The 12,902-nt window shown below is 41.3% G+C and overlaps 1 protein-coding gene across 1 annotated transcript; it reads left to right on the forward strand.

The window, feature by feature from the left end:
* The first annotated feature begins 3,833 nt into the window (after positions 1-3,833).
* Positions 3,834-12,719, forward strand: selenon (selenoprotein N). Its single transcript, XM_004540468.4, has 12 exons — positions 3,834-4,249; positions 4,940-5,057; positions 6,520-6,650; positions 6,973-7,185; positions 7,284-7,408; positions 8,587-8,724; positions 8,826-8,907; positions 9,211-9,399; positions 9,477-9,582; positions 9,913-10,025; positions 10,149-10,250; positions 11,721-12,719. Exons 1-12 carry the CDS (start codon positions 4,061-4,063, stop codon positions 11,886-11,888), a joined length of 1,674 nt encoding a protein of 557 aa, XP_004540525.3. The 5' UTR covers positions 3,834-4,060; the 3' UTR covers positions 11,889-12,719.
* The last annotated feature ends 183 nt before the right edge of the window (positions 12,720-12,902 follow it).

A 12,902-nucleotide genomic window follows, 5' to 3' on the forward strand; every position in this document is an offset into this window, starting at 1 on the left:
GTGCTTTAGTTGGAGGCACTGGGTTTCACACGTAGTCCCCTATTTTCAATGGCGTAGTAACTGAGCAAACTATCATAATTTTAAATATCAGGAGTATTTTTAATGCTTCAGTGGAAATTCTTGGCACTCGATGGCTGTGTGAAATCTACAGTCCATGAGCGTTACCAGTGCTGTAGCCACCTTCGGCTGTTTGTTTGTGAGTCTCTTCATTCAGTTTTGAATTTAATTACCGAAAAGCTAATCTGTTAGGTTGAAATCAGGTGACGGATTGAAAAATATCCCATATGTTTGTCTTGAGAAACGCTTGGGTTGCTTTTGAAGTATGCGTTGAGCAAGAATCCGTTTACTGTGAATCTGTGAAGCTTTGAACAGTTTTGCAGTATTTGGCTGAATCTGAGCGGATAGTATAGCCTTGTACACTTCACAATTCATTCTGCTACTTCTATCAGCAGACACTTCCACTGTCAGCCATACATGCCCATGCCGAAACATTGTCTCTACCATGTTTGAAAAATAATGTGGTTTAGTGTAGATCTTTCTCCATACTTTTATCTCACTGGTTTCATCTTTCCGACAATTTTTTTTCCTTTGCAGCCTAATCTGGTCTTCCTGTTCTTGAGTGTAACCAGTGGGTTTCACTTAATTGTAAATCCTGTATTCATGAAGTCATCTTTTGATTGTAGACTTTCATAATGATATTCCTTCCTCCTCAACAGTGCTCTTGACTTAAATAGCTGTCGTGAAGGGGATTCTGAAGCAAGGCAGTAACTGCGATCTTCCGCTGTATTTGTCTTGTGTGGTTTTTCAGGCATTTTGCGTTTCTGAGCTGGTCACTGCATTTTTTCCCCCCCTGCAGAACTGTACCAGGTTGGTCAACCCTAAAGTTTTAGCTCCCACTCTGATAGGTTTGTTCTGGCTTTTCAGCTAATCATAGCCTCCCTGATAATTTCTCTGGGCCTCATATCGAGAAATCCAGTGACCAGCTACCAAATGCAAGTTGAAAAATTGGAATAAACTGCAGGTCTTTTATTCATTTTTAATAGAATAATCAGGTATATCAGGTGTCCAATTATTGTATAAAGTTGGCTATAATTCCTAAGCATTTACTGCAATACTTTTGTTCAATCCCTCACATGAAAGCTGGAAGTTTGCATTTTAATCACAGCTTAACTTGATGTAAAATCCATTGTGGCGGTGTACAGAGGAAAAACTACCATAACAACATATTGACCTGTCCAATACTTATTGACCTGACTGTATATGAAAACCCACATTCACCTGTTCACATTTATATTTGCACTTCAGTGGTTTTATCTTGTCACACACACCTGTGCGTGTATTGAGGGCAGTTTGTGGTTCAGTATTTTTCTCAGGGACACTGTGATACACAGACTGAAGACATTTAATCTGTACCTTTTAAAACAACAGAAAAACCACAAAATAAAGTTCCAGAGAAAGAATACTGGAATATACCGCTGTAAGGTTCTTGGCCATTCAGGAGTAATGGACACACATAGAGAGACAAGTAGCTCTTTAGTCCTCCTTTGGGCTCCAGATGCGAAAGTCAGAGTTTATCATCAGAATAAGAATACATTAATAAACCCTAAGGAAACTATGTGGTTTACAGTTGCTCCAAGACAATAATAGTAACAGATTACACTAATTGTATAATACAATATATTACAAACTTTTAAAAGTATAAGAATTAGCTCATTTATACATATCAAAAGTGTTACAGAGATCAAATATATATAATTAACATTTTACTCTAACCTGTACAACTTTGTCTTTGTTATTTTACTGTAGAGGATGTGCAACTATAGCAGTGTGTACTGTGCATTAGATGGAGGAGTTGTACAAAGAGACAGGTACAGGCAGGAATGATTTCCTGTGTCATTCAGTGGTGCATTTGGGTAATCTCAGTCTCTCACTGAACGTGCTCCTGTGACTGGCCAGCAGGTCATGGAGTGCGTGCAAAGGTATTGTCCAGCATTGTCCTTATCTTGGACAACATCCGCTTCTCCAACACCACCCTAAGGGAGTCCAGCTCCGTCTCCACAACACTGGCCTTGTGGATCAGTTTACTGAGCCTGTTGCCATCTGCAACCTTCAACCTGCTGCCCCAGCATGCAACAGCGTAGCGGAGGGCATTGGCCACAACAGACTTGTAAAACTCCTGAGCATTGCGCGACAGATATTGAAAGACCTCAGCTGCTTCAGAAAACGGAGACAACTCTGGACCTTACTGTAGAGTGCAGTGGTGTTTGGTGTTTTCTATGAGTACACCAAGGTATGGTGTACACATAGATGATGAGCTGGAGATGATTCTGCTCACACCAAGTGACAAAGGAGTCAACCACAGCCCGGTACTCCATCTCATCACCCTCATTGATGCATCCAACCACTGCAGAATCATCAGAAAACTTCTGAAGATGGCAGGTCTCTGTGCAGTGGCTGAAGTCTGTAATATAGATGGTGAAGAGGAAGGGGAGGTGCTCCTGTGTTGCTTATCACCTTGTTAGACACACAATGTTAAAGACGCACATGTTGTGGTCTTCCTGTAAGGTAATCAACAATCAAGGACACAAGAGATGCATCCACCTGCATCACTGTCAGCTTATCACTCAGAAGGGTTGACCTGATGGTATTGAATGAACTGGAAAAGTTGAAAAACATGACCCTCACAGGTCTCACCGGCTGGCCCAGATGGGCGTAGACAAGAATGAGCAGTTAGATGATGGCGCCCTCAGCTCCGAGGTGGGGCTGGCAAGCAAACTCAAGGGGATTCTGATGTGGCCTGACTGGGTCGGGGCTGGGCAACGATAAGTCTTTCCAGGGTCTTCACAACGTCCCACAGGCCTGTAATCCTGTGGCACTGAATTGATATTGCACTAAAATGTTGAGGATTCTGTGTGAGATAAGGCTACTTTAGTGCCTTTTGCTTGGGGGAGTAACCTTTTAAATGGGCCTATTGTACATCAATGATAAATACATTTACATTTATAAACCCATGGATTTTCGTAACTCATATGCCACCTTTTGAGGTGAGGAGGTGTCCATAGATCAGCTATAGCTATAGGTTCAAACCCCAGCTCTGCTGAGCTTGGCTCTTGAACAGGACCCTTATCCCCGCAATGTATATATTACAAAGCAGCAGATAAATAAATACAAACCGTCAATGCATTTAAGATAACCCAATTAATTAAGTGATACATGAATTGATTTTTCTGTTTAAAAGTAAGAGCGGAGATTTTCACTTTAAGCAAAAAGCTTCTTACATCTTAGCACACGCTTATGACACAGCATCAAAGTAAAGGTTTGATAGTTTTAATGGAGTGTTTAATTCTATTGCAGACAAATCTAACCATTAAAGAGAAGATAAAAAGAAACAAATGTTAAACCTCTGCTTCTAGATTAACTTACATGAAATAAAGGTAAGTAAAATCTAAATTTTGGACAGAGCCATTTGGCAGATACATTTATAATTTAACTCATTATAAAACAGTTGCATTGTTGCGTGAACAATGCAACCCTACGTCTTTAAATACAGCTAGTGCCCCAGTGTACCCAGTAGAAAGATTGTAAAGTTATACTTCCGGTTATTACTTTCAAAATAAATCGTAGCGCTTAGCTTAGTTTAATTGAGTTTTTCTTTTTTGCCAGTAACCAACAACAACTTTGGCATTTTGCTAAAAAAAATATTTGAATTCAAAACAAGTTGATCATAATATCATCAAAGAATTGCTACATTACGACACTCTCGCGCTTTTATTTTGAACGCCAAAACACTATACATCCGCTTTACCGTGCCAATTACATGCTAGCTTGACACCTTAACTGCATCCATATGGCTCGAGATTGGATGTGGGAAATAAGAAATCTGTGCTGCTAGCTAACGTTGCACAGCTGTTGCCAGCGGGGGTAACGGCCAGAGAAGAAGCGAGATCCTCTCCTGCGGGACAGAAAAAGTCCCGCTAGACTCGTCGCACTTTTTAAAAGAGCAAGTTTACACTGAAAGACGAACATGCCTTCGACTAAATAGCTGTGGTGGAGGTCGAGGATGGCCGCAGACGTAGATAAAAGAATCCCGGAGGAAGAGAAAAAGATTGCGCCGCAGAATGGGAAGCAGAGCCCGGGCTCGAGATCCTGGATCTACAGGGGGATGTGGACTTGGGTGGTCGTCTGTGCTGTTCCTCTGTTCGCTTTTGGGATAAAGTACTACCAAGATGCCCAGCTCCTCAAACGTCATGTAAGACCCAAATCTGTAATTATGTTATATCACAGTTTAACAGTGATCTCGACTTGGTGGGTCTAGCTGTGTTAATAGAAACTTTGCAGTGACCTTCTCGTCCTTTTGAGGACCCATGATTACATTAAAATCAGCGCAGGGACATTCTGCTGTTATCTTGCAGTAGTTTTCTCTGTAACCGATGTGTTTCGATTATTTATTTAGCGGACACGCAGTCACCATAAAGCTCCACATCTGCAGTTTTTCCACCCCCGTAGTGTTTTATTATAGGGGGGTGGGTCTTTGTCACAGCTGCTAAAACTCACCCCCTTGTCCAAATCCAGACTTGTTTGGTTACTGAGGGTCTCCAAGTTGTTCTTGCACCTCCCTCCCCCTCTTCCCTCCATTGTAAGGTCACTGGTAGGCACGCGTCTGCTTCAGAAAGGGTGGTTTGACTGAAATGCATGCTAGGAATCTGCCTCCTCAGGGATGATCTTTATCCAGGCAGGATGCTCAGTCATTTGGGATAATGTAGCACATTACTTTAAATGTGTCACACATCTGAGCGAATGTTTTTGTAGTTGTAATAATTTAAAATATTTGCATTTCATGTGATGGGGTCTTAATGTCCTAATATTTTTTATGCTGCATTAAAAAAAAGCATATGAATTGACCGTGAAGATCAGTCTAATGCATGTGTCCCTCCAATAGGAAGAGAGTGTTCGGACACTGGGTGCCGAGGGGCTTTTTCTCTTCTCCTCTTTAGACACGGACCACGACTTCTATCTCAGTCCGGAGGAGTTTAAACCTATTGCAGAGAAGCTCACAGGTGCATCATGTTACCTTTCTTTGTGCTTGTCACTTTTGTCCAATCATTTTCCTTCAGTCTCCTTTGTTACCTATCCTTGTGGTCACAAGCTTACATATACTCATGAGGCATGAATTTCAAAGTAGGGCTGCCAGAAACGATTATTTTGATAGTAGACTAGTCACCGATTATTTTTGCGATTAGTCGACTAATTAGATCATGCATCCATTGGACGTAAAACGTACAGTTCATTGCACCAGCATGCATCTGCTCTTATATAACTATCATTAGCTTATAGCTTTAAGTGTGTAAGGTATGTGCTAACTAAAAATAAAGACAAGATGATAGTTTATTACATTTTAATGAAATTTGCAGATTGTTTCGGTGAAGTTTAATAAACTCCTTGCTATCTAAAATATAACAGGACACCGGAGTATATTCTCCAGCATCTCACACTTCTGATAATCAGCTGTCTGCTTGACGTTTATTCAGCTGTGTAAAAACTATAACTTTAATCTCAGCCAAACCGATTTACTCAGGAACAAATAAAATACTAAAAAAAAGCCAAACAATAACATTTGTAAGTTATCTAAGTGAATTATATATGTTTAACCTGAGTAGCGAAAGACAGCAGTGGGTTTGAAAACGATTTGCCGGGAGTCCGGTGCTCTCATGGGGTGAGCCTTGCCCCCGGCTAGCTATCGAGCTAGTGGGTAACAGACGTCTCCGAAAACGTCGGAGCGCTTTTGAAAATATGTGGTGTCCTGATAAACTGAGCCGATATTTGAGGTTTACACAGCTACATTCTCGCCTGAAAATATGTTAAACATTTATTTTGTGACCCAGAAAGAATAATAAGAGTAACATTAAAACTAGCTGCCACCACTGTTGGAAACTGAGCTGGGCTGCGCTATGAATTCTGGGACACAGCTTCTTCTTCTTCGGGGTTTAACGGCAGCTGGCATCCTTGTACATGCAGTGCTGCCATCTTCTGTTTCAGTCCGTTATTACACTTAAATCCTACTACGTATTCCTGCGGCTTTTGTGATCTTACAAAGCTTCAAACGACGCGTCGACTATTAAATCAGTCGTCGACGGTTTTGATAGTCAACGTAATCGTGACTATTCGACTAATCGTGGCAGCCCTATTTCAAAGTAATCAGATTTTACTGATTCGTTTGAATAGTTCTTTTTTTCAGGGTGGAATGATTGTGCAGCATACATCTTTAAGAGAAACTACCAGCTGTAGTCAATTATGATCACTAAGGAGAAGTTAATTGGACTTGGCCTTCAAGGTTAAAGACATTACAGAACCTTCGGCACCACTTAGCTATAAAGCATGTCTACTTGTTCCATCCTTGAAAAAGAACAGTTCAAAGAAAAAATTAAATGCCCCAAATCATCATGACATTCACGTACATGAGTGTATGTAAACTTGTGACCACAAATGTATAGCCTCACACTGACTCTGGTTTACTTACAGGGATTACAAACCCAGCGGATTTTGAGGAGGAAGCGATCCATGATCTCAACGGGGAGACTTTAACCTTGGAAGCCAAAATGCAGCCTCTCCTGCTTGACTCCATGACAAAAAGCAAAGATGGTTTCCTTGGAGTAAGACAATACCAAACTCTGCGTGCTTCCTTTATGCTGCTGGTTTATTGTTCTCTTTCTCATCGCTGCTCTACAGCGTCTGCAGAGGACTGCTTTAATCAAAATCACAGCACAGAAAATCCCAGAAGGGGCTAAATTATAGCATGTTGATGCAGTTATTGTTGATAAATGTGCTTGTACATTGTCTGACTGTCTTACTCAGCTCTTTGTGAATGCAGCTCATTCAAAAGGTGCAAGCAGCCTTGAATTGAATCCAGAATGAAACTGCTGAGAATTTGTAATGCTTGTGCTTTCCAAAATTACCTTCCTCCATCTCTTTCAGGTTTCTCACAGCTCTCTGAGCGGGCTGCGGTCTTGGAAGAGCCCAGCAGTGCCTTCTTCGTCCTTCTCTGCAAGCCAGTTTAGGGTGTTCTTGCCCCCGAAGAACAAGATAGAAGTCGGTGACACATGGTGGGTGATCCCCAGCGAGCTCAACATTTTCACTGGATACCTGCCCAATAACCGTTATCACCCTCCCACACCGAGGGGCAGAGAGGTAGCCTAAAAATCCATCTCTGTTTGGCCTATGGTTAGATTGTAACATGCGATTATTGCACTGTATAGTGGCTGATGGTTCTTTGGCTCTTGGTGCAGGTACTCATCCACTCCTTGTTGAGCATGTTCCACCCTCGGCCCTTCATCAAAACCCGCTTTGCTCCGCAGGGTGCAGTCGCCTGCATCCGAGCCAGCAACGACTTCTATTATGACATTATCTTCAGGTGAGGAGGGAGTAAGGAGGATGGCGGTGTTTTTTAATACGTTTGAACTATTAAACTGCAAAATATGTGTATTATGCATTAGTGCTGATTGATGTCTAAAGCACACAGTGAATTTTAAATTTATTACGAGTCACTGTGTTCACTTTATTATTCTGTCAAAGGTTTTACAGGAATTCTGTGTGGATGAATTCCACTTTTAGTTCGTAAGGAAGCAAAAGATGGAATTATTTGTTTTTATGCTCATTCATGACTTTTTAGTTTCCAGCTTTAGTTCCATATGACAGCCACAAACCATAGACAGAGTGAGCCCGGTTCTGCCCCCCCCCCCCCTGCTATCGCCAAGTTCTTGTCACAGGGAGTGGGCTGATTGTTGGGGTTTTCTCTTTATTATTGTAGGGTCTTTACCTTGCAATATAAAGCGCCTTGAGGTGACTTTTGTGGTGATTTGGTGCTATATAAATACAATTGAATTGAAAAAGCACTCTAATTGTAAATATTTAAAGCAGAAGTTTCAAACTCGCTCAAAGGCATGTTGGAAAATGAGAAAAGCACGTATGTTGATGTGCTTTAAATAAATATGTAGACTGCCCTACGATCAACTCACAAGAACCCGTTTCACAAGCCTGAATGTGACAACTAGTGGCAGCTTTTAGAAGACAAAATTCAATCAGATAAAACACAATAATGAAGATTTACTACTTGTGATCTTGCATGTATTTCTACAAATCTCACGGAGCCTGTTTCAGGGGCCTGAAAGCAACAACTCAGTACTCATGTGGGAGATTTCAATTAAAAGAAAAACAGTTAGTAGTTATAGTAGTTAAAATTCTTTGACAGTAGCCTTTATCTCATTGCAGATGGTTGTACAGACCATTCCTTACACTTGGTAAATAAAAAATCAGTCTCCCGCCTCTCGCAAAATTGTCTGCCTCCAAAATGTCCTGAAAACCCAAAGTGATATGTGGGTAGGATTCAGTTAATTCTTGAGTTTGACACCTGTGGTTTGAAGTCTTTGTGATGCTGCTGTAGTAAAATAAAGCCTCTGACAGCTTTGTGAAGGTCGAAAATCAAAACACCGTGCAAATGTTATGACCCGACTCCCTGGTTAGTTCTTGTAGGGATTTCTGACAGAGACTTACGTGCTCTCAATTTTTACTCCTTCTGTTCACCCCCTGCAGGATTCATGCAGAATTCCAGCTCAATGATATTCCAGATTTTCCCTTCTGGTTCACACCAGGCCAGTTCACTGGCAATATTGTCCTTTCTAAAGACGCCTCTCACGTCCGCCTCTTCCACCTTTATGTCCCCAATAACAGGTAAATCCCTCTCATACACACACAAACTGTCACACGTGTTCATATACTCCCCTATCGATGGATCGTTGTGAAGTTTGGGTGCCACCTGTGCTGTGTTACAGGTCTCTGAATGTAGACATGGAGTGGCTCTACGGAGCCAGTGAGAGCAGCAATATGGAGGTGGACATTGGTTACCTGCCACAGGTATGGCTGTTTATCTCAACACTAACTGTTCTCATCACTGTGTAGCTACATCAGTATTGTTTTTGGCTGACTGTCCTAACTTAGTCTTTAAGTTAAGTCACATCTATTTGATTTCCAGTCAATCAAACAGTATTAATGTCACGGTAACTGCCTGTTTTGACTTTAATTTAAAATACATATGGATTAAATACTTATGAACGTGTGGAATTTCACAGAATGTAAAAGATGATCCTCAGAAAAGACACACAAGAGTGTCTGATGTAAAGCGTGTGTACTATGTCTAACGAGAACTTGCGTTTGCAGTTAGAGCTCCAGTCGGCGGGCCCGTCCACTCCCTCCGTCATCACTGACGAGCAGGGTAATATCATTGATCGGCGTGACAGCAGCAATGAGCCCATCCAGTTTGTCTTTGAGGAAATCCACTGGACCTCTGAGATCAGTCAGGAGGAAGCTGCTCGCCGCGTGGAGGTCACCTTCTATCCCTTTAAGAAGGTAATTCTCTATGTTCGAATAAGTTGGTGATTGTGTTATTGCACACAGTGTCGGTGTAACACTGTGCTCCTTCCCAGGTGTCCTACCTGCCTTTTTCAGAGGCTTTCGATCGAGCCCAAGCAGAGAAAAAGCTGGTGCACTCTATTCTGCTGTGGGGAGCTTTAGATGACCAGTCATGCTGAGGTGAGATAATGTCATGCTTCAAAAGTGCATCACAGTCATTAAATTTAAGCTGCTAGCTTTCTAAAGGCATACCATTACCAATTAAATATTACTGTAAAGTGCACTTAAGCCCATTTTCTGAAATGGCAGGTAAATACAGGTGTTACTAATGATGTACTAATTATGTTAATTAAGGATCTGTGACAGTTACTCATGTCATTATTAATACCTGTGCTGGTTAATTATAATTCATTCAGTCTGCCAACTTTGACGACCATTACACCTATTTGGAGTTCTACCTTGTTCCTAATATGTTCACCGTATCTTTGTCTCCTCCCCACGCTTTTATAGGTTCGGGGCGAACTCTCCGGGAGACAGTCCTGGAAAGTTCGCCCGTCCTCGCCCTCCTCAACCAGAGCTTTATAAGCAGCTGGTCTCTGGTCAAAGAGCTGGAGAACCTGCAGGTAAGCAGCTACAGTGATGAAAAATCCAGAAAGTTGTGCAATTACTGAAAAATGTGCTTATCTTCTTACTTTAAGTACAGCTGTGTTTCCACTTAATAAATATCCTGCTTCCTGTTTTCCCAGGCTGATGAGCAAAACCCTGCGTTGAGTGAAAAGGCTCGCTTACACCTTGAAAAGTACAGTTTTCCTGTGGAGATGATGGTGGCTCTGCCCAATGGAACCATTGTAAATATTATTTTTCATAGAATTAAATCATAGGCAAAAGCACACTATTGGGAATATTAGGATAATAAATGTTGGCTATCTGCATTCTCCATGTTGCATTAGCAGTGAAACGACACAGTCAACTGTAAGGCTGATGGCAATGAAATAATAAAAATGAAATACGGTAACATTAGCTTAAGTGGATGCATCATATCCCTGTAAGTGCCCACTAGGGGTGGGTTTTTATAATCGATTCATCGATTAAAATCGATTCTGGCTTGAATAATGTAAAATCGATTCATTAAAATCCTGAATCGATTTTTTTTAATATAAATTTATTTTGCCCGAAATGCCAGAATCTCTGGTGACATCTCACAAAATTTCAAGAACCACCAAACAGTTAAGACAGTAAATGAGAGCAGGTACATGGATTCTGCACATAGACTTAAACACACAGCGCCCCGCGGATCAGAATCAGATGTCGCCTTTCTCACAGTCGGGGCTGAAAGCCGACAGCTCGCTGATTCTGATCTGTCGGCGGGTCCGCGCTTTGTGTTCACGCCCTTAATGAGCCGATTCTAAAGCTGTTAGTTTGAGCTCTCTCCAAACAATATTGACCGAACCAGCAGCAGAAGAAGATCCAAACGCTTCACATAAACATCGTCATGAATTCCCTCTGACTTTTACTGTTTTGCTTCCACCGCGATGCACAGCTCTCTCTCTCTCTCTGTACTTCAAGAACAGTTTCCCTTTCTTCATTATTCGCTTGCTTGTTACGCACAAGTCTACTGTTGTTTACAGCGCTGTCAGCCGCTGTTTTTTTCCCTTTTACATTCTTCCGAAAAGAAAACCTCATTTCTGCTGCTGAACAAATTTAAACTTTTTAAAATTATTCAAAATGCAAACCGCTGTAACGTCAGAGGTAATGTTCATATGTTGATTAATGGTTTTCTTTCGTTTTTGATGTACTGCAGAATATTTTTATAAAATCCCAGGCCAGGAAAATCATCTTCATGTTTTTCTGTGTTTTATCTTCAGCTACTTTGACACAAAAGCATCTGCTGTGACGCTCACACCTTTGATAAAGTCTTGCGAGTGTCAGCTTCCTTTTTATTGATACAAAAATATGTAAATGTACTGATCTGAATTATAATATTTCTGACTGTCAAAATTTCCCAGATTTAAATCGAATTAAATCGAATCGTGGATCGAATCGATTCGGGACCTTGTGAATCGGAATTGAATCGATTCTAGAAATCAGTGACGATACCCAGCCCTAGTGCCCACACACTAGCCAAACATAATAAAACTGGCAGAGATATGGAAGACTCTGCCAAAAATGTACTACATAGAAAGTTATTTACAGTTTTATTAGCAGCTATTGCAGAAAGTCTTACTTTGAAAATGCCATATTAACCCTGACTGACCAAGTATAGATGCGAAGAAGAAAGAAGCCTCTAAAGCCTTTTATCCTCTTTTATGTGGTTTCAGGTTCATCACATCAATGCCAACTTCTTCTTAGATCAAACTGCCATGAAACCCGAGGAGGAAGAAGCAACTTTCAGCTTCTCTGGCGGCTTCGAAGATCCCTCCACATCCACTTATATCAGCTTTCTGAAAGAGGGCTTGGAGAAAGCCAAGGAGTACCTGGCACAGTAATGTGTTTGAGCTTAACCAGACTGGGCAAATGATCCAAGATTAGGAAAACCTACTAAGCATCTGGTGGCGTTCCTCTTCTGTGTGTGTTGGCAGCTGGAAACATTTTTGCCTTCTGTACTCTTTGCTACTATTTATTTGGACGACTCTCTCGGTTAAAAAAAAAAGAAGTTTTATATAGTATTTGTATTGTGACAAGTAGAAATCCAAAGGCCTTCCACGCTGAGCAGGAACAAATACAGTATGTCACACATTTAGACTTGCTCTTTATCCTTGTAGCTGCTGAATAACTTAGCTATAAGATATAGATGGAGGCCTACCAAGTCCCAGTCTAGTGTCAGTACCATTCTTTAGTGCGTTACATCCAGTATTGTGTTCAGTATTTCTTCTTTTATGTGGTGGTGTTGCATGTGCAGTATTTATTGACTAACTGAGCTTCTCTGCTGAGTGTACCCAGAGACGGAGCTGCTGTTGTTGTTTCCTCCAGCTGTGTTTCTGCAGTTAGTGAAGGCTTTGCCTGAAAGCTCTCCCCGAGCTGGGTAACGCCTGATGTTCTTGTTGAGGCTGCTGGAGGGAAACACCCTTCTCTGACTCGGGACAAAGGCATGAAGAGGAACTTAGAAACTGGACTGGAGAACGTAAAATGAATGAATCAGACGTTTTCCCATATAGCTTGTGTTTAAAACCAAATGTTACAATCTATTCACAGAACGATATGACCACACCAAAGAACTTCTCTTTTACTGTGTAAGCAGATGAATTTGTTAGGCTGCTTTCCTATTATGGCTCATATCTGTGTAAATCAGGGTGAAAAACAGTTGGATTGTTTCTTTAGTGAGGAGCAAATAATTTCTCTGTCTCTCTTCCCATCGTATAAACAGAACAGTTGGCATCTTCAAGTCCTAATTTCAGAACAGAAGAGCCCAATGATCTCACACACACACACCCATGTGAAATATCTTGCTGCTTGGAGCCTTTAGAGAGAAAACTCCCTCAATATTCTTCTGTAACTAGCAG

The sequence above is a fragment of the Maylandia zebra genome, linkage group LG19 (genome assembly GCF_041146795.1).
Source record: "Maylandia zebra isolate NMK-2024a linkage group LG19, Mzebra_GT3a, whole genome shotgun sequence".
Classification (NCBI taxonomy): Eukaryota; Metazoa; Chordata; class Actinopteri; order Cichliformes; family Cichlidae; genus Maylandia; species Maylandia zebra.